The following is a 22599-nucleotide window of genomic DNA, read 5'->3' as shown; positions in this document are numbered from 1 at the left end:
CAGTGTCTCATTCTACGGTGGCCGTTTTGGCCCAGTTGTTCCACTCCGAGCACTGAGCTTATTCAGACTGAGAACTCATAGCAAACTGGAGCTCAGTCCAAATTGAAACTAACTGAGACCACCTTGAAAAATGAGTGAGAAAGTGGTTCTTCATCTCGGACCAGGGTCCCCTTGGGCGCATTCAAACATAAAATTTGTTACAGATAATCAGAGAATCGAACTCTGATTCACTTGGAGCAAACTAAACGTGTCCAGTCTGAATACACTCCTAGATTTCTTTTCTGATTGTTTTACTTCAATGTCTGCATGTACACTGATGGTGATGAATTATTTTTTGTTCTTCTTTTTAGTATCTAGGATCATTGATAATCAGGGATCTGCGAGGGATTGAGTCCACTCAAGATGCTTGTGCTAAAATTAGGGTATGTACCTCTGAGTTTGACCTTTGAAGAACAAAAGAGCTGGGTTCAATTTAGCTTTAATGAAAAGATTACAGAGCACAAACATGCCTATAGTTCAAAAATGAACATAACTGTACATATTTTAGTTGTATCACCATGTCTGTTCCAGAAATCAAAGGATTCAAAAAAGGGTCCAGTGGTCATACTGTCTATTACCTATCGAGGGGTCAAGTTTATTGATGCAGCCACAAAGGTGCAGAAACTTTATGGTTGTTTGCATGGATTAAATTAAGTATTCAACCAAGATATTAGTAGTTGTGTGGCTGTTTTCTACCCCAAGACTCACTCTCCTGCTGTCTCCATCAGACCATAGTTGCAGAGCATGAGATCAGGAACATTTCATGTGCTGCTCAAGACCCAGATGACCTCTGCACGTTCGCATACATCACCAAGGATCAGAAGAGTGGTCACCACTTTTGCCACGTCTTCAGCACTGTGGAAGTGGTGGGTCAAGTAACCTTTTGGCCAAACCAAACCTTTTCTGCTGGTTGTTTTGATCCACAAATCTTTTTTGTCTCTGTGCTCAGACCCAGACCTATGAGATTATCTTAACACTGGGACAAGCATTTGAGGTGGCCTACCAAATGGCGGTTCAGTCCAGGGCGAGACAATATGTGCCCCCATCATCTCTAGGCTCCGAATTCGTAGAAACTAAAGCCAGCCGTCCAATGTCTCAATCCTGGAGCAGCATGCGAAGATCGGCGGTGAGTATCTCTGAAATGCAGTCTACATGTTGAATCGCTAAAGCGGTTAGAAAGATAAACAAAGGGCAGGCAGATGGAGTTGTAGTTATAATTCAGGAAACCACATAAACCATCTAACAGACTCTTGCTCAAACCCCAATGTACAACTCCTCTGTGTGTGGTGTTGGGGGGTGCAAAGAAGATGAGTCATTACTTTGCTTCCAGCTTGCTCCACAGCTCAGAGAGTTGCTCCAGTCAGGGATGATTTTCCATTTCTGCATATGTGAAAGTGATGAATGAGAAGTTTTATTTGCTGCTTACAGGCAGATGATTGATTTCTTCTGGGAGTTTTGTGGGGGGATCAGCCCTCCCGGTTGGACCCACCCGCTGCATTAAGTGTTCACGTAGACTCTCGGTGACACATTGATGTATTGACCTCTCAGGGGGAATATAATAAGTATTAAGTGATTGCCGTCACCTGAGCGGGCTGCACCACTGAGAGTTTGAATACTGCTGGACCACATGCTCATGCAGATCCACAAATCATTTTGCTTTACTACCTGTCAGTAAGGATAATATATGAAGAGATCAGCGAGATGCATAATGAGCTTGACTTGGTGTTTGAGTGAAATGAGAGGAGGATGGATTTCTGTAATCTGCAATTTGCCTTCATGAGTTTTTATTGCTTAAAAAAGTGTTGAGTCATGAAAAAGACAAAGTCTGTGAATCCATCAGGTTAGAACATAAAAGTCAGCGGCTCCACAGCTTTGAAAATTCTGCAAATACACCTCGTCCTAACACATGATGCATTAACTTGTTGTTTTCAATGGACTTAAAGACTTTTTTTTAATTATAGAAATCTGCAAACGAGCTAAATACCTTTACTGCTCACTATAAAGTAGGGGGTTAGCTAGCAGTCAAGTGCATTTAATTAACTGATTGCTAACAAGTTAATAGCCATTTGGCAGTTTTTTTGTGTGATAGCACACTGCAAGAAAGAGGAGACATCAGCAGAGATCTTAGAATATAAACTGTTGCTTCCATTTACTGACAGCATAGAAGTCAGTAGCAATGGCATGTCCAAAGTGTGGCCAAATGCAGCCCGCATTCAAGTGTCCTGTCAGAGTCCTGTCATAAAATGAATAATATGTGACCTTGTAAACGTGTGGCAACAACTTGTGGCTACTTGAACTTCTGAGTCCTAGAGACCCATTCCATTGAAAATCTTGTTTTTGGTGTTTTTAGCATGTTCTTGTGGCATTTTTCTCATGATGGAAGACATATATGAAATAATTTAGGATTAAAACTGTATTTCTGAGTATTTCTTTATTCAAATTTGGATCTATCAGGAACAGATTAAAAAATGACATTTAAATAAGCTCTCTTTTGTGACCCAGCAAGTGAAATGGGCGGACTAAAGTCTTCCTGCTCCGCTCTATTCTGATGGATCCACTTGTAGACAATTAGATCCATGTAAATCTTCATTTTCCTTGTCTGAGCTGGCATCTGGCGCAAAACTGTACGGATGAATCGCTTTAATATTATTGTTGCATCGCTAATGTTAGCTTGAGGTTGTAAGGGGCTGTAAGCTAGTGGGACCCTGGACTCACACTCCATCCAGTCCCACTCTGGTGAGTCATCTACGGCAGATGACTCACACTGGCTACAGATAGCTGCGGTCCTGCTGCTGTCACGGGCCAAACTTGGAAGACTGAACTCACGCAGGCTCTGGACCTCTGTGATCAGTCCCTCGTCGTCCATGGTGTTACATGATCCATATGACGCTCTACCACACACTGTGTGACCCGGTCTTAGAAGAAATGACGTAATGTTTACACCATGGTGAAAAAGAGTGCAGTGGAAAATAGGTTTTATTTTGAAAAATGTATACTCGCTCGCATGATTTCCAGTTTAGGTTGTTTCCTTTGGCCCAATTTCACAAAATAGTGCTCCAGCTTCCTTCAGCATGCGGCCAAAATTTGAAGCCAACAAAACTAATTCAAAGCACCAGAGAGGCCGAACCGGACTGGATGCTGTGTGAGTGCGGCAGCACCACAGTTGTACTGGATGCAGTGAGAAAGTGTAAACAAAGGGATGATGGGATATCAGTGAAGGCTTACTTCTCAGGCTTACTTCTCTGGGTGGGACTCGCAAACAGTCCCGCCCACAACTCACAGGCAAATTTCTGCCGCTCTGCTGAAACTTTGTCCAAGAAAACTTTTTTTTTTTGTTGCCTCAAAACAGTATAACCATAATTAAAAGACCACTGGGAACACGTTTACAAAAGATCAAAATATGATTGGAGTGGTGCTTTAAAGGATAAATAAGAACAGATTTATTTGTTTCTGTGATCAAAAACAATTCTAAATAAGAAAACTATTAGTCTAAATTGCCTGTTCCAATGATTAAAATGTAGAACTTTACAGTTAACATTTAATTGTTAATAATGTAACGTCTAATGTTTTTTTTTGACTACTCATTATTTTTATTTCTGTTTTTTTTTTGTATGAAATTAACAGTGATTTTGATTAACATTTATTTAGATGTATTTATGTTTTATGTGAAGAAATGACAATATAATTTCAGTAAATAGTTAACTTGCACTCAATGTTATGATAACATTAAATGTTATTTGCATTTACTGGTATTATGAAGATTGCAGGTCTTTTCGCCTCCACAAATCTGTCCCTATACAAAACGTTTGGTCACCTTTGCATTAGTGAATCCAGCATTGTTATTCAATATTATCCTTCTGAAAAGTTACAAATAACCCCAAGAACTACACACCACAAAAAGAAGAAAAAAAAGTACTTTTAGTAGTTGTAAGGTAAAGTGTTTTTCAGCCCTTATATCAAAACCTCATGTCTGACGGCTGAAGCGTGCTTGAATTTTGGTCCAGAGATGCCACATTATTTCAAATACTGCAATAAGAACATAAAAGTGAAAGAAAAGATTTTTGTGTTATTTTTTTTTATTGCAATCCCACGTTTGTATTACAAATAGTAAAAGTCGTAACTGGTAGTAAAAGTATCAGTTCAGTGTTTTACCCAGTGACATTTCAACATGTGGACTGATCTCCCCCCTGGCAGGCAACTACACCAACCTGTGCATCACTGAATCCCCACAAACCTCAATGAACCAAACCTAATTTGGCTTTGTTTTAAAATAGTGATATAGTACAGGTTTTTCCTGAAGACTTAAATGATCCATGTTGTTCTGACACATGAAAGCCTTTAACTGAAGGAAACGCTTTCCTCTCACATTCTCCCCAAGGAGATATTTACCATCTGTTGAGGGCTTTCTTATCCAATTACAGTTCAACACATCTGTTTGTCTGTTCTCACATGGCAGGTCTGCAGATTTCTTCTTTACCAACTTCAAAGTGACAAAAATGGAAAGCTGAGAGGAGAAAAAAAAAAATCAGCTCCTGCAAGAGCAGATGATCCATGCAGCATTCATAAAAGCAAAAAGAGTCCATGCAATCCTTGTATTTCTCCATGACACTCTTACTTTTTGTTGTGAAGTAATTAGAAAAGGCTGTTATGGTGATGACTAAGTGTGCTTGTCAAATGTAATAACATCTTGGGTAATTTTGGCAGGAGTGCAATTGTAGATGACCTGAAAAAGACAGAAAGGCTTCGGAGATACAAAAGCAGCCGAACTGTGGCGCGAAACGACCAAAATTAAATGTAGGTCACCTCGGCGAGATGAGAAGACGGCGGATCTGAGGCACAATCATTTGAGAGGAAATCAGTCATGGAACAAAGAAGGAAATGGTGTAATACAATTATTTCAGGAAAAAAAATTATAGATACAACTGATAATGGTAGTTATTTTTAAAGCTTTTTTCTATGTTAGCAAAAAAAAAGCATGCCTTTAAAAATCAGGTACACTTCTTCACCTTTTTAAATCTCCATCCCTACAGAACCACATGCACATGTCTTCAGCATGTCTAGAATTTCACATCTGCAGCTACAAAGCAACTTCACAAGAAAAGTCCAGTAAGCAGCCAGTAAAAATAAAAAAGCACACAAGGGATGAATTGCTGCTGCTGCTGGTTTTCGTCACTCAGCACCATGAAATGCTCTGAGCCTCCTCCTCTTATTTTTAACATGTCTTTGTTCTTGTCTTCTCGGTCCTCCTGCTTCCCAGGGTGCACCTCTGCTCGAATGCCGCTGCTGTCACTGTCACACGTGTACTACCCACCGCCCTTCCTTCCTCCCGTTGCACTCTGTTAGCCCTGGAATCCAGGTCCTTCTTTTTCTTTTCCTTTACACAGTCACCATGCATCTGCTTCATCTCCAAATCTTTCCTCAGTTCTTCTTCCCCCTGTTGCCGGGACGCGGCTGTGCACACTTTTGATATTTTTGACCATAAAAACATTTCCCCCATCAGTTTCATTTTGCTCATCTTCATCTCACAGTTTAGACTAATTAGCTGGAGCTTTGTGGTTTAACACATTCAGGGATGAGGGAGTTTTGCAATGTGAATGATGGTTTTTACTGACTGTTTCAATGAGGTTTTAAACTGTGGTGGCTGGAGTTGTCTGCTGGATGGTTTTAGACTCTTTTCTGTGTTCTGTGTCAGTGTTTCTCCAATATATTTTCTTGTAGGTTTAGATTTACAAATGCAGAACACTTCCTGGTGTAGAATAGACATTGCGTTTGAGCTACGAACGAGCATGTTTTCTGGTGTGCTGCTGCGTGTTCCTGTCGCCAAACGTCATCTCTTGAGTGGCCTCAGTGTCTGTGATTGTAACGTGATCACTGGACTGTATCTCTCATCCACATGCACATGTGTGAGCTGAGGACTTGTCAGTGTGGCGTGATGGCCTCCACTGCCGCACGACTCACGCCCTGCTCCCTCCTTCCCCCCCTGGCAGATCGACCCCCTGGAGATGGACGCAGACATGCAGTCCTTGGGCAGCACCACCTGGCTCTGCGATCACCGGGACTACAGCAGGCGTCCCGTCAGCACCAAGTACGAGACCACCATATTCTGAGGGCCGGATCCTCACTGCAGTTCCCTCACTGCACCTCTTCGTAGTTTCCTCTCCCCTCGAATCCGGCTTTTTGACACAAAAACACACACAGATGTACATGCGAGCCCCGTGCCTTCTCACTGTGATGGTAAAGCATCCCTCAGGACTGCCTACTCCTGCACCCTCCTTTGCCCTGCCCAGCAACCCACATCAACCTCCTACCTGCTGTTGCAAACACCCCCATGGCCCCTCCTTCAAGCTCCCCCGACACCCCTGGCAGCCTCCTTCGCCTGCTGCAACCACTGATGGAGCCCTGAAACGGATGGTCCCGGACTGATCGTGTTTACAGTGGCCCTGCTTTTTCAGCCAAACTTCCTCTTCCTTCTCTTCCTTACAACTTGCATCTGCCTCCAAATCCCCGATAGCTCCCCAAGGTTGCATCTTTATTATTCTTCCTCTTTTAACTCATGCTTTTTTATTATTTAAATTATATTTTCAACAGTTAATACTAACCATGTTCTTTTTTTATTTTGCAAGTTTCCAGTAAATACTAAAAAAATTAAAATAGTTGTTATGTAATACAGGAGGGGTCTGCTTGTTTAAATGTGCTGTAAAGTGAACAACTTGACATTTTGAGATGTGTTTATTTTATTTTTTTGCAAAGGCTTTTGTGGGAACAATGATAAGAAGTTAAAACAACTATTTTACTGATAATTTCTAATGAACCTCTCAGACTTTTCAGAAAATGTTGAATCCTGGACAGAATAATCTGACATAAAAAGCATCTATGTGGCTAATATTTGTCCATTTCATTCAAAATGTGCCAGATTCGATAAATTGATGAAACTTAATAAACAGCCGTTTTTCCTGTTTGCCGAATAATTACTCTTTTCAGGATAAATATATCAACGAGTAATTACCCAAACTATTGGACACGCATCATCAAACGTCGCCCCAAAGCTCTGAAGTTATTAAAACTGTTTCACAAACTCTCAAGCTAACAAACAAAACTATCATCCTTATTTTGACAGTCAATTTTAGTGAGATTTTTAATTTATCTCCAGAAAACCAAATGAATCCAGAATTCCACTTGTAAAACTGTCAAATATGTGGATTTCCAGCAACAAAAATCAGCTTTAAAGTTTGGCAGCTTTTGTGATATTTGTCTTAAACAAATCAAAGACAAACCTTTTACTTTTCCACACAAATGTCCTTCGTTGTAGGTTATTATGTTAACTAATGTGCTTCTTATCCGTGTTCTCACAAAGTTGATCTCATTAACAGACCCCTCTGTCACTGACAGAACATTTGTTCAAGGAAAAACTGTGATTTATGAATATATTTTTTTACTTTTAAAATCTTTTCAGTTGTTTTGCTTCAAGACATGATTTTTTTTTCTTTCTCCGTTTGTAGCCTTTCCTGTCTTACCAGGCATCTACCACTGTGAGCCACTATGGGGAGGCTGCTTTGATAGCATGGGATGCAAGATGGACAGTTAGTCTGTGAAAGACAAAACAGCAACATGCAGCAGACAACCAGTTTTTCTACTCATTTGTAAAGTAAATCACGAGTTGATCACCGATGTCTAAACTCAAAGCAGACCAAGAACTGAGCGCTTGTACACAACACAGGAGGACAACTTTCCTACATTTTATCGAGGACAACAGCCTTACGTCATGACAGTTAACCTGTAACTGACCTCCTATCCCTCGCCCTTCCACCGAACAACTGCACGCCTCTGACCTGTTTGTAAGAGACATCAGAACACACACGCACACACAAAAGACTACACTTCTGATTTTTTTTAGAATATTAAATTGACTGTGACTGGCTGGGAGGACGTTTGTCCAGTGGTGGTACCGGTTTGTCAGGATGAGTCTTTGCTCTGGCCTTGTTCTGCCCAGTGCCTGTCAGCATTAACGGTAGCACCGAGAGCCTGCAAGTCAAAGAATCCCAGAACTTCTCCATTAAAAAAAAAAAAAAAAAAAGTGAGGAAAAGCACTGTGTTGAGAATATAGCACTATCCCTTTTAAAACGTTGTTTTCGTACAGTGAAAGTAGGATTTAGTGAGTTTTGTGATACTTTTTTGATAGGCAGGGCCAAACTGAAACCCTCCAGAAGAACCGATCGTGAAGAGTCCCGATATTTTTGAGGCAAAAAACAGGGAACAAAAATCAAGATAATCAAATGAGGCCAACAAACACAGCTTCCATAGGTCACTTTATTTGTAACTTTCACTTCATGATGACTTCTCTCTAATCAAGTGTGCCCCCAGAACCATTTCCTGACATTGCATCGTATTATGAATACACTGGTAGGTATCCATATCACTCTAATTTAGAACTATTACACGTAAGGTCTTGTCACTTGCAAATAAATGGTGGTGAAAAATTGAATTCCACCGCACCAACAGAGCCAAATGTGACTGTCGTTCTGGTTTGATGGAATGGATTTGTTATGCTGGGATTATGCCACAATTTTTTAAAGTTTTCTCTTCTGCACTGTGACTGAAAATGTGCTTGTGGAGTCGACACATACCTGCGTGTGCACTTCCTGCCTATGTGTGCATTGTTCGTGTCTGTCCCCCATTGAAGTTTGGACTGTTACATGGCTGTTTCTGTGTGCTGCTGGGGAAGGCGAGGGATTGAGGGCCTCTCCGAAGGCGGTGTGTCTGAGGGACCGACTGTTTAGATGTGGCCGCTCCATGTGTGGTACTGTGGCTGTGTCATTGCCACTCTGTTCTGACTGTTTTCGTTAGCTTCCACCGATGATGCATGTTGGCAGCGTTTCTGTGTTTTGTCCCCTCTGATGCACTCGGCCTGAGCAGTCTTTGTGTGCACTGTCGCGGCTCCTAGCCTCTTCTCACTCATCTTCCATTTGCTTTTTTTTTTTTCCTTTATCTTCTCTGTTTACATGCAAATGCAGTGATTCACCCTCATCCCTCCATGTCGCCCCAAAGTTTTTGTCACATCTGTTCTTCCATTCTGTGTGTTACCAGGACAACCTGCTCCAGTATGGATGCTTAATATATTTTTTAAAAAAGTGCATTACACTTTAATGAACAGTTATTTGAAGCAAGTTTTGGTGGCATGATGCGGCTGTGCATGAAGCAAATGTTCTTAACGTGGGTTGTTTTCCCCGTGTAGCTCGCCCCAGCGTTCAAGCTTCCGGATACCAAGCTGTGAGTTGAAGGAGAGCAGCCGATGCAAGTGTGTTTTGGGTGGGTTGAGTTAATAATGAGCAGAGCAAAGCAGTAGCGGGAGAAACAGAGAGGTAAGCCTGCGCAAGGTGCAGCCGGCACTATTTACGTTTCACCGCGCAAAAGCTCCACGCACCTCCACTGCCCCTGAAATGACCCCCGACTCCGAGAAAGGTCAGCCAAAATGGGCCATGTGTATTTCCTGTGAATTTTTGATCTTGCCATGTAGGTTTAATAAATGTAGAGCACTGTAATCCATTAAATATATAGACCATTTCTCTCATTCAGGGCAAAGAGTGAGATTTAGTGACGGTTTATCAAATGAAAAGACTGTACCAGCATTCATCACTTTGCCTATGGTTGTAAACATGTTATGGTTTGTCACTAAAAAAGTGTGATAATGTCTCAAAATTTAAAGCAATATTATAGTAATGACACTAAATAGTAAAAAAAAGAATAGAGAAAAAAGAGTCCCTCTGGAGTTCTGTTGTCAGTTCTGATTTTCTTTATGCAACCCAGTAGTCAAGAAAACAAAGCATTACAGCAGCTGCTACAAATGAAAAGTGACAGAAGAACAATGGGAATAATTGTACAGTTGTACATTCAATGATTCCCCTGCTGAAAAAAGGGTGGGTGGTGCAACTCCTAATCTAAACAAACGATTAGCCCAGTTATTGTCTCTCATTTGCTTTATTGGCGTCAAGCCGGAGTCGAGCATCTGAATTCCTGCTGTTCTTTAAAAAACACATCGTGTCAGTTTCACTGTCACCCCCAGCTTGATTTATGATTGGAATAAAAGGTAGAGGTGGCACAAAGGGATATTATCTTTGATGATTCACCACACTAATATTTGTTTATTTAACTATTTAAGGGTTTTATTTCCTTCTCCTGTGCTATACTAACTGTATTAAAGTGTGTATTTTTGATTTTGGAACGGATTAAAAACATATTTGAAAACAAATAAAATGCCCATCGAGTATCAAAAAGGGCTCCTGTAAGACATTTTTGACTTTTCCCGATAACTTTTGATCTGTTTTGTTTGGACTGGCGTCTCAGAATTTAAGGATCACTGACAGATTTTAATTTATTGCATGTGGTGACTCACTGTGTGGATACAATCCTTGAAACTAACATTATAATACTCCCTTAGAAGTGCTTTTTTATAGCTACAAGTATCCACCAGTGTGTGTGTTTTATTTAAAGATGATGCACATATACCTGCTAACAGATGTAATCATGGAACTCTATTGGTTTGTGTTAGAATGATCCGACACACTGACATCCGTTCACTAAACTGACAGAAAAAGTCAATCGTCTTTACATGAATACTTCAAATTGAGTTCATTTCAGAATTTTTATATATATAAATATATATATATATATACTGCATCCTATTTTTGTATGTATACTTATAAATATTTAAACTGAAATGTAAGCTACAATCAGACTATTAATGCAGCAAAAACTCTGCAAACAAAGAAAGTTCTCTGTGGTGGATAAATCGACAAGAGCTACTAAAGTTTTTTGAATTATTATTTGAACGCTGAATGAAAACAAATTGTGTTGAACTGCTTCCTTAGAACATGAATTTGGATTATCTTGCCTGTTATCTGCATTGTGAACATGAGTATGAATAAATATACCTAAAAGAAATGTTTCTCACCCCCAAAAGACAAAAAAAAAAATGGAACAATCGGATCATATTTAAATGGATTTCTAACGATTTTTTCAGAAGCTGGAAGTGATAAGTCGTCAGCTGATAATTGTTTTTTCCCTTTTCTCTCAACCTATTCTTGGTGTGTCCTGTTATAGTTGTCATTCAACCTCTTAACCTTCAATTCTTGATGCTTTTATTTTCAAATGTTCTCTGTAATGTTTGAGTGTAAATGAATTATCTTGATATTTATTTGCAATTGAAACACAATTGTCTTATCATCCCCAACAGTACCAAAAACATATATATATATATTTTATTTACATCTTTGGTAGTTTTAAATGCTCAAACAAAAAAAGTGCATTTTGTAAATCTGCATAAACCATAAAGACACCCAGCTACATTTGAAAGCATAATATAGTCCACTTTACAACCCCCCCCTGCATATTTTCTTTGGTTCAGTCCCCAGCCCCCCCAACAATACTTGGTTTTGTTCTCACTAAACGTGACTGTTTCTTTCTACTGCACAGTCCTAGTTTGTTTTGTGTACACAGATTTGTGATTTACATGTGCTATAATAAATATTCAGTAACTGCCTTATACTTTCATGAGGACTTTTCTATAGTCCTGACATCAAAGAAAGTATTCTGTTTCTGGAGACTGTAAATGTCAATTAAACAACAGAAGGACTACAAGTTCAGCTGCCTCTTTTCCTATCTTGAGTCTGGTAACTGAGCAGGGGCGGAGCTGCAGGGGGGCATGAGGGGGTCAGTAACCCCCACCAAAAAGCTTGGTGTGTGAATATTTCAAAGATTAATAAATGTTGCAAAAACAACAAAAGCAATATTTTTAAAGAAACTTTGACTCCCTTAAATTATATCCTTTCATTTGTGATCATATAAAATCTCCTAGCTCCGCCCCTACCTCTAAGCAACCGTATTTACATTTTAATCCATCTGGTGCGACCTATGTTCAAGTCACACGAATGACTTTTTTTTATTTTTGGGTCAAGTTAGCGAGAGTCCTCCCCGGTTTCAGCCTCTCCTGGCAGCAGCAGCAGCTTCCTGAGGATGGGAGCGTAGAAGGGACCGAATACTGCTCTGTTGAAGTGGATGATTCGCCCAAAGGCCGTTCCCAGCTCTGCTAGCTCAGCACTCAGAAGCCCGAGGGGGAAAGACAGCTCTGGACTCCTTTTAGCCGGGCCGCCCCGCAGCACACCCAGGAGGAAGCCCTGAACCCTTTCTCCTACATTAAAAAGGAGGGAAAGATGGAGACAAGTTCGTGTCTTTCAGCAGCTTACCATGGAAATGTATGATCATGAAGAATGTTAGTTCCCACATTATAAAAGAAAAGCTAAATTTGTGCTTTTTTTCTTGAATCAATCATCTTCATTTTCTGCAGCACAGATCATCTTAACCACAAAAACCGACTTCTGGATTCAGGGCTGACCGATAAGTGTCCGAACAGGATTGTTGTCCCTCCACAGGTCAGATATCTGTCCTCTCAGCAGATCCTGGCTCTCCAGAGGCAGTGCTCCTGCTCCCTGGGCGCTCACAGCCTCAGTCACCTGCTGCAGTACTTTCTCCCCGACTCCCAGCAAGGCCTTCTTCAGGTCAGCTTCCCTGGAGCACCAGAATGAACCATGAGACAAATTTAAACATTTAATTAAGAAGGCTTAATTAATCCCAACAAGAGCTCCAGCGATAAAATCCCTCTCCAATCTTATGTTGATCTATTTTCAAATCATTCCCAGTGGTCTTTTAGTTACGATTGTCGTTTTTGGCCAAAAGTTTGTCGTTTTCAAGGATATAGTTTCTATAGAGCAGCAAAAGTGCACCAGAAATTTCCCTCTCTGAGTTGTGGGCAGACCCGGAGAGTAAGCCTGCCCTTACTTCCCGACATCCATCTGATTACACTGTGTCCCGCTAGCTTACAGCCCGTCACAACCCCAATCTAACATTACTGGTGCTTAAAAAATGGCGAGCTGTTCAGTTTTTAACCATATCAGACAAGGAAAATGGAGATGTTAATTGATCTAGTCTAGCTTGTGGTTTGCTGTAGTAGCTTCTAAGTCACAACGACAAGCTTTTTCCAACGGCTTTTTTTCATCTGCTCCTGATTCACATCATTTAGAATTTAAAAATACCCAGAAATGCCATTTTGAGCTTAATTTACTTAACATATGTTGAGCAATGTTTTCTCAGATCATTAAATGAAAGGAGCACCAAGAGAAGTGATTTGATTCGACATGAAAAACAAAACCACTTTTTTTGGTAAATGTTATCATAGTAACTACACTTTTTTGCTGCTCTGACAGTCAGTTGTACACTGTTGTGTATTGTTTTGAGCATTTTCATTAAGTTGTTTGCAGGATACAACTATCCTCCTTTACCAAATTGGTAATTTTTTTTAATATCTTACTTTTATTTTGCTGCTCCATCAATTGACTCAGAAGAAAACAGCACTTTTGTGAAATATATTTAAGATCTTGATGCAACTTTGAGGGGCTTTACTGTAGGTTTCTTGTCAGGACTGCATTTCTAATCCAGTCTGCTTCCAAGATAAAACTGAGAGGTCATTTTAGCTTTCCGCCTCCTATTCTTCAACCAGAATGAAAATAGAAACCACTCACAAGTTAATGTGTTGGGTTCAGGGCTGTGTGCATATTTTCTTACTTCTGAGTATTTTACTCCATTTAGATTACTAAATGAATAATAGAAGAAGCTTGGCTTGGATTTAATTGCATGTTGGCAGGCTTTGAACACACTTATCATGACAAGTCTCTCCTGAGCAGAAAGAATGAGGTTAGCTGGATCCTTCCTGACAAGCTAGCTCCCTCCTGTCACCTCCGCCGGTGTCCCTCTCAAACAGCACTGGTTCTCCGTGACAGCCGGTACATGCATCACCGTGTCCCCCCTCTTACCTGGTGTGACTGCCCTCCAGCAGGGCAGTGACAGACTGCCTGAGTTTACCTACAAACCCTTGCGGGAAAGGCACGGAGCCCTGAAACAGAGTGCAGGTCAAGAGCAGCACAGACGCTTCAAGGACCAGCAGCTGGAGCTGTTGGCTCAAAAGGTCCAAACGTGCTCGGTCCATCAGCACAGTCTGCACGGGGAAGACAAAGCCTTGTTTTTAGGATAGTCAGAAAGAGAAAATGTAGATCTGAAAACAGAAATAATTGAAATACAAAACTATAGTGAAAGAAAATTTGTTGATATTTATCCTCACCTGGATGTTTTATAGTATTTATTTTTAGCTACAAGCAGAAAACCAGTTTCAAGACCCACTCTGATGAAAATTGCATTTTAAACATGTTTTGTTATTTTTCCTCACGAAAGAGGATTTAAATTAAGAAAATTAATCTCAAAATTGTATTTCTTTATTCAAATCATGGTGAACCAGGAGCAGACAAAAAAATTGTAGTCGTGGCGTTGCAAAAACCCTGAGCAGGCCACAAGCTCCGCGCTCCCCACTTGTAGATCCATGGACGTCTTTGCTTGTGTTGTCTGAGTTACCATCTGACTTAAAACTGTACGCCTGGAAAGCTCCAATATTACTCAACATTTTTGTTGCAGCAATAATGCAGGGTTGTGGTTGTATGGGGCTAGCAGAGGATCATGGGAAATGGGGACCAATTGTCCCCCCCACAACTCCGAATTTTTACTGAGCTACTGATACTCTGCACAAGTATGTTCTACAAACCATGTTTCTGATTTTGCCTATAAATGGCGTAATTATAATTCAAAATAGTTAAAAACAAATCAAAGGATGGAGTGGGTTTTTAATGTTTAGATAAAAACATAGCACTTGTTATCAACTACTGTTTAGTTTCCTCAGACTTGTGATTAAGAGGTCTGCAGCTGCTACTCAGCAGGACCTCTAATAGGTTGTCATACGCTTTACTGCGCACCAAGGTGAGGAGCAGAGCAGCGCGCCGCCCAATGTTCCCCCATGATACATCAAGCATTGTGCAGCATATTGCAAGGTGTGGACAGGTGTAATTTTCCAGCCAACTGCTAACCTCAGGGTATTTCTGGTCCTGCGGGTCCCAGCGGAGCAGAAGCGTGTAAGCTCGGTTAAGGACGGCGGTGGGACTGAGGGGACCCCGGCTGTCCGTGGCGGGACTTTCCTCTGATGCTGCAGCCTGAAGCCAAGCGGTGGTGTTTTCTAAAGAAGCTAAAATATACAGGGGAGTTATTTAAGCAGTTGTGAATGAATATACATGATGAGTCTCACTGGTAGACCCACTGTATAGTTGAACCATTAAACTATACGAGAACGGGACTGAGTGACACCTCCCTGGTGTTCCAAATAGGAAGTATCTGCTGGCTCCAAGAAGATGATCAGAACTGATCAGTTTATCAGGGATAACTTGAATTGAGCATAGGCAGAGATTGTACTGATGTCGGTCATAAACAACATCCAAATTAGTTATCGTCCTTTGAAGAAGTGGTTGGCCCGGCTGCAGCTGTGCAGGCGGCTGCAGTTCAGTGATCCTCTGGTTATTAATGTTAACTTCATTAATGACGGATGAGGGGACCGAGCCGTCTACATGGTTACAGAATAATACATGAGAGGTGCATATATGGTAATTATCAATGAAAATCCCATTTTCTTTTATTCATGCTAATGAGAAATACAATCTCATAGTATTGGTATCACTAGATAGTAGATGTTATTATTATGAAAAAATTATGTCATTATCACAAAAAAAAAAAAAATTCTTGTGGTAACTAGGTAGTAGATGCTATCGCGAGAAAAATTGGCGAGAAAAAAGAAAGATAAATGTTAGGGGTGTAGGGAAAAAATCATTTGGTGATATATTGTGATATTTCATTTGGCGATACTTACATGAGTCCATCAGTAAATTATTATTTGAATTTGGTGAAACTATGGGCCCATGTTAATCCACACATTTTTTTATGTTTATAAAAACAAAAAAAAAATGTGTTTTATTGTTTTCATGCCTCTTATCTGTTAAATACAGAAAATGGTTAAGATAAAAACAAACAGCGTTTCTTTCTCCACAAATTAATTTGCTAATGTAGAGTCTAAGTGCTTCTAGGTTTAAAAATAAGACCATGTCTGCTGTTATAAAGTCTGGATTGGATATTGAGCGTGCCAGCGAACAGGACCACATCAGCAGCCGCGCCTCTGCTGTGCCAGCGATTTTGATTAGTCAGCTCTCCTCAGACAGGCTGAGTCAGAGTTCAGTGACGGGCTGAATGGAAGGACGAAAATGGGGGGAAAAGAGATTTAGAGTGACAGAGGTCAAACCTGTGTTTAACTAGAATCCACAGAAATGTAATTACCAGCACATATAGTCAATCACATCATCTACCCCAGTAACCCTTTCTGCATCAGGGGGGCTGCAAACTTCAGGGCAAAATCCTTCATCACCTGGATGCTTGTCCAGGATCTGCTGGAATTTGGCTCTTTCATACTGCACGGCCTGCTGCATGAGGTGAGGTCTGAGGCTCCGGATGGTGAAGTTGACCATGTCGGTTTTCATCAGGCCCAAGACATGGAAAATGCCCCTAAAAGAAAGGAATCCATCTTTTTATTGCACACGTCAATCAGCTGATGAGCTGATGAGACCAGGCATTTCAAGTTTGGGTAAGACACGTGTCAAAGTCAAGGTCCGGGGGCCGGATCTGGCCCTCATGGTAATTATATCTGGCCCTCCAGATCATTTTATTTTATTGGTATTACTGTTCCGTTGTTATCTTGTGTTTATTCCTAACTTGTATAATTTTGACAAAATATATTTTTACTGAGAGTAAAATAATGAAAGTTATTTAAAGTTTAAGTTGATTTATTCTGGAATAATATTCCTGTCTTTTTATCATTCATGATCATGTTAGAAGTTACAGTTTCAAAGTTTTACAAATTGGCATTCTCCTAGCTCTTTGGACTATTTTGGCATTTACTAAGATTTTTTTGACCATTTTGGAGTTTAGCTATTATTTTAGCTGCATGCTAGCTGTTTTGGCTAATTCAGTTTTTTTTTTTTTTTTCTTTTTAGGCTTTTTTAGAATTAAGCTAATACTTAAACGACATGCTAGCTGTTTTGACTAATTTAGGCTTTTTTTCAATTTTTCTGGATATTTTGAAGTTTAGCTATTTTTAGCTACATGCTAGCTGTTTTGGCTACTTTTTTGTTTGTTTTTTAAGGCTAATTTGGCATTTAGCTAATATTTTAGCTGCCTATCAGCTTCATTGTTTTTAGCTATCAATTTCAGCATCTTCAGCTATTTGCACTATATCATCTGAAGCAGCTAAATTCAGCTTACAGCATTCACGCTAGCCTTATCGTGGGTAATGGTACATGTCTAGTTCATAATTATGTTAAAAAGTTATGGTTTTAAAGTTTAAAAAATGTAGTTTTAGAGTGTTCAATAAATGTTTCTCCTGTTTGGCCTGCGACTTAAAGTGTGTTTTGGATTTTGGCCCCTTGTGTCATAGTGTTCACACCCCTGGTGTAAGAGTTATCAATAGTGCTTAAAAAAGGCTGCACACTCTGGAAAAAGCTCTAGACAGCCGTCACCATCTCTTACCTCAGGAGCTCCACGGGGCCCTTGAGGTCCTGCAGAGCCCTGACCTCTGGGTCGCGTACAGGAGCACACAGAGACGCCATCGTGTGAATGATGAATTCTGCCAGTCTGTGGAGGTCCAGGGCATTGTGTTCGACTTGCTGCCGGATCAGCTCCATGTCCAACACCTCGTCCAGCTGAGCCCGCAGCCTGATGTGACCGGGTAGCAGCAGCGAGCCAAGCATCTGACGGGAAACAAGTGTTAGCTTAAGTTTGGGATCTGACATTTCACTGTGCTGTTTTTCCTGCAAAAGCTTCTCTAACTCTTTCAACAGTTTTTTTTTTTTCAACTCAGATTTATGAAATATTACACATCTCACAATTAGATGCTTCCCCCTGCACTGCCTAACCTCCAGCTTCTGTCACAGAAACAAAATCCTTTCAGGATGATGCTGCCTTAACCATGTCTGACTGTCAAACCCTGACCTCCCAGAGTTTTACTAAAAGGGCTCTGAAAATAACTCAGACAAATTACACAGAGATTTTCTAATTCTGCCTGTCTAACATAGAGCTGCAACCATAGATTCATCAACACTGGAGGGATTTTTTTTGATGTCACCCATAGGATTCCCACACAGTGAAAACAAAGCCTGAAGCAGGACAGCATATAGACCAGAGTTTACTCTGCTCACTTAAAAAAAAAAAAAAAACACAAAAAAATGGCAATTGGGTGGGAGATAAAGACACACTCCAGATAATATAAAAGTTCGAGCTCTCATTCGAGTTATTCTGAATAGATAAAGCAATACATATCGAATGATCCCTGAAAGCAGACACTGCTGTAAATATTTGTTCTACCCCGTTGACTGTATATGAGAACTGGACTGAGTCACTCCTCCCCTTCGCATTCCAAACATGAAGTACTCGCTGGTTCCAAGAATCCAAATTCCCACAGACTTTTATAGACAAAAAAAAAAATTATTAGTCATTCTCTATGTCAGAATAACCATTCTCTGATACCTTTCTAAACATGTTCTTGTTATTACTAATTTTATTTCACATATTTTCAGTAGTGAAAGTTTTTCAAGTTATAAACTGACCAATCAGATATCTCAATAAGAGTTTGTGGTCGAACGTTTGAAACGTTTGATAGATTTTGTGCAGCCCCCTCTTACAGTAATAGGTAGGGGCGTGGACTTCCAACAATGTCACCCCTGATTGGTGAGAGTGGTTGCCATAAAAAAACATTGACTCATCCTGGCTTGGACCAATCACTGGTTCTAACATGGCAACATTTGAATTGCAAAAAATTGGCAACTGAACTGTCTTCAGATTGTCGGAGACAGATGTAAACCATTTTCAACAGGTGATGTCACACTCACTCTGTCCAGTTCTCTTCTACAGTCAATGTTGACACAATTTGCAACCTGCTGTCTTTTACTGAACTGCAGCATTTGGTTCTTCTCTATTGGGGGCAAACTCAATGGGTAAAATTTCCATATTCATGGCTCATCTTATTTTTTTTCCTCTTGGTTTATTGCTTATCAATTGTAAAGAAAACACTTTTGTTTTAGTTATTTAGTTTGAGCAGAAAATCATATATTTATTAGCCTTTAAACACTGAAGCTCCAGTGTTTATGTTCTTTCATTTACTGTATTTTTTTAATTGTCCTTAAAATCTGCTAGAATTAAGTTGCTCGTGTTAACGTTTGAAACATTATAGTATGTTTTTGAGTTTAAGCCTCACTGGCGATGCCACTGGTGTTAAACAGTTGACTAATTGCCTTGTTTTACAGACATTTACACAAGAACTATTTCGTAAAAAAAATTAGCCATATTTCAGCCTGAAATGTCCTTTTAAATACAAAAAAAAAATAATTAAAATTTTAGGCAAGAATGTAGGTGTGTTTTTCTGTTTTTAATTATTATAATTAAAGTACAAATTAAGGTCATCTTATTTAACACCACACTGATAAAAAAATATTGGACATATTTTGAGATTTTCTAGTAACGGCAGATCGTTTAATGGACTCACACTTTTGACCTCCTCCAGGAGAATAACGGCATGGTTGTAGTTTGGAGGATCACGGTTCAACTCTTCCTGGAGACTGTCCCAAAAAGCCAGATGAACAATCTCCTTCACTCTTCCTTCAAGACTGCACAAAGAAGAAAAAAAAACTATTTTTATTCCTTTTTCACTTTGGATGTAAAACAAAACAAATTGTTGGAATGTTTCTTGCCTGTTGGTGGGAGGGCTCCTTGGTACAAAGCAGAAGTCTCCATTCACCACTATCTCATGAGCAAGGCTCAAGTTGGAAACACAATTTTCCAGCTCCATTAAACTGGATAATGAGGTGGTGGGTGGACTTCCTGACACCACAGACGGCGAGAGAACACATGAACAGATAATTAAAACCAGCTCCGTGATAATAATTCTGTTAAAACAATGCAGCCGGAATAAAGCCTCATACCTGTGGGAGACTCAATTTTTTCCAGACAGGGGAGGTCAGCTGGAGCGTCGCTGGAGGCTTCTGCTCTCTGATTTGACATTTCTGAAACAGTCTGTGACAACAGATGTTCTAATTAACTGTCCACTCTATTGAAGAATTGTTATTTTTTCCACCAAAACATATTGTAAAACTTTCTATTGAGTTTTGTAGCTTCAGGAATGAACTTGAGAGAAACAAAAAAGGTTACGGACCCAATAATCGTCTTTAACTTTTTGACATATTCATTAAAAACAAATAAAATATATAAAGATTTTAGTTTTTTCAGCAAAATCCATCCACCAATCAAAACAGCTACTCACACTAAACGCCACGTAATGACGTAACGTCTTTGCCCTCGAAACATGCGCCCCATAGTGGTGAAAAATAAACATTACATCATAGTTTGGCAATAAAACATTTTACATTTTCAACTTTATAACATAAAAAATGCTATAATCAGCGAGGGTTATTGAAATCTACTTGTTTTTTTAAGTTATTTCACGTTTTCTCGACTAAACAACAAATATTTAAAAATCTAATTTAACAGCACAAATTAAAAAATTAAAAGAATCTGTAAAAAGTTCACACCGTAGATGCGTCCTCGTTTGAGATACAAATATTTGTCCAATCATTTGACGATATCATTAGCAATATTTAGATACATTTATTCGTGGGACTAAAGTTACAGCCCCCAAATAGATATATAAATGACAGCGATAGAAAATAAATGCAAACATTAGGGAATACAGACAAAATATTTTCATTTATTACATAATAAAAATGAGTACAGGGAAATAAAAAAAAGACAGGTGAAAACGGAATTTAAAATCATACTTAAACACTGCCATCAATGTAAATTTACCAGTGATTTTTTTTTCTTTTATAGTATCGTAAAGTTTAGAAAAGAGAATAAATGAGACGATGTAACCGCTGCACTCAGGGCTGTATGTTTAAAAAAATTGAAGCAATGCTTTATTTTTACTCTTACTTTGAAATATAGGTTATAAAGGATAACAACTTACCTAGAGTTTGTTAAGAGAATAAATATTTCACTCGCAAAACAGAAAATTGCAAGACATTAAGCTGAAAATTAAACCAGACGCCGACTTTCAAACAACTAATTTGCCATTTAAACGTAAAGCAAAAGGGGAAAAAACATCTGGTTCAAGTTCAAACCTGGGCGAAACCATTAAACTTCACACATGGGGGGAGACAATGCGCATTTCATATTACATTTACATGAGTAAGTACGAAAAAGTATGCATAAAAAATGTGTAAAACCGATAAAATATTAATTTGGAACAAATCTGTAAGCAATAATCAGATAGTTGTTTAAAAACTCTACTAAAATAATCTTCTTTTGGTTTCGCCCATTCTCAAATCATAACAATGGGCGTGGCTCGTGCGTAAGTTCCTGGTTGTAAAATAGAAACTGTAGCCCGGCTGCGTTCATTGTGGTTATGAGGCATAGAGGCTTCTTTTAACTGTTGTGTGAATCGTCTACCTGTGAAAAGGTGCGTATGTCTAACAAAAACACAGTTCAATAGACACGGTCAGACTCTAGCAAACACGCGAATAATTTGGAATATTCCACGACTGACAAAGTGTGACTACATTTGCAACTATGGACAAAAAAGTCAGGTACTCGCGGTAATCTACAAAACAGTAGTTCTTCATGATACATTACTAAATTTAATTTATTTTAGACTTTAAAGACAAAAGCAAGATTTATTTTTATATCACTTTTCAGCCACTATTATTTCAGACATCCTTATAACTTTCATTTGGGATATTGTCGCAATTTTACATCAGTAAAGCCTAAAAAAAACTCTTTATAATCCTGTATCTCTTACTCTGAGAGTTGTCTGCGCAAGAGACAATGGGAATATAATGGTTGATTTATTTTTCTTAATGCAGTTTTATTAGAAGCAGCCCATATTCCTGCACAAAAAACCCCACTAGACTCACTCCAATGAAAATTGTGTTTTTGGTGTTCTTAACATGTTATTGAGGATAGAAAATAAGATTAAAGCCACATTTCTTTTTTTATTATAATGGTCGTGAATCAAGAGCAGATGGTTGGAATAAGTTTCTAGGTGTGATTTGGCTGCTACAATCTGAAGCTACAAGCTTCCTGCTACGCTTCATTCTGATGCATCAAAAATATCCATGTACGTCTTTGTTTTTCTGGTCTGAGCTGGCATTTGGCTCAAAAATGTTCGGTTGGATATCCCCAGTGTTAATTGCCATTTCGTTGCACCGCTAACGTTAGCTTGGGTATGTGAGAGGCTGTAAGCTAGTGGGAGAGTGTAAGCAAAAGGATGATGGGAACTGAGGGCAGGCTTACTCTGCACCAAGTCCTGCCCACGACTCAAGAGGTGAATTTCTGATCAACTCTTGCTGCTCTGCAGAAAACATGTTCTTAAAGTTCTTTTTTTTTTTGCTTAAAAATCATAGTTAAGAGACCACTGGGAATGCTTTTAAACTGGATCAAAAGATGATTTGCATAAAAAAAATTGATAAAAAAAGCCACACAATTGTTCAGCAAGTTATTTATGACTGTAAAATGTGATACAAACAGATTCCATAAATACAGGCA

General features: G+C 39.4%; 2 protein-coding genes across 6 annotated transcripts in view; one reads left to right on the top strand and one right to left on the bottom strand.

Annotated features, from left to right (window-relative positions):
* Positions 1–12336, top strand: part of anks1ab (ankyrin repeat and sterile alpha motif domain containing 1Ab) — a 31626-nt gene extending 19290 nt beyond the window's left edge. For 2 of the 5 annotated variants that reach the window (XR_002919139.2, XR_002919141.2), the window contains 7 exons: positions 351–422; positions 571–654; positions 768–905; positions 989–1165; positions 5297–5395; positions 6027–6559; positions 7539–12336. Coding sequence is in view for 2 of the 5 variants with exons in the window: in XM_024271264.2 (XP_024127032.1) it covers positions 351–422; positions 571–654; positions 768–905; positions 989–1165; positions 5297–5395; positions 6027–6146 (690 nt within the window). In the remaining 3 variants the exon portion in view is untranslated. Of the gene's footprint in view, positions 1–350; positions 423–570; positions 655–767; positions 906–988; positions 1166–5296; positions 5396–6026 lie in introns of all 5 variants that reach the window. The other 3 variants (XR_002919142.2, XM_024271266.2, XM_024271264.2) reach the window with 3 other exon arrangements.
* LOC112145803 (T-complex protein 11-like protein 1) lies at positions 11098–21351 on the bottom strand. The gene is made up of 10 exons (XM_024271267.2): positions 21023–21351; positions 19983–20073; positions 19752–19881; positions 19547–19667; positions 17536–17756; positions 16379–16515; positions 15000–15154; positions 13902–14083; positions 12428–12600; positions 11098–12223 (listed from the first exon to the last, which is right to left on the bottom strand). The coding sequence occupies exons 2-10, from the start codon at positions 20059–20061 to the stop codon at positions 11991–11993; spliced, it is 1431 nt and encodes a 476-aa protein (XP_024127035.1). The 5' UTR covers positions 20062–20073; positions 21023–21351; the 3' UTR covers positions 11098–11990.
* Positions 21352–22599: the final 1248 nt, after the last annotated feature.

Source organism: Oryzias melastigma, linkage group LG5, assembly GCF_002922805.2.
Source record: "Oryzias melastigma strain HK-1 linkage group LG5, ASM292280v2, whole genome shotgun sequence".
Lineage (NCBI taxonomy): Eukaryota > Metazoa > Chordata > Actinopteri > Beloniformes > Adrianichthyidae > Oryzias > Oryzias melastigma.
This window is presented reverse-complemented; position numbering and strand designations above follow the sequence as displayed.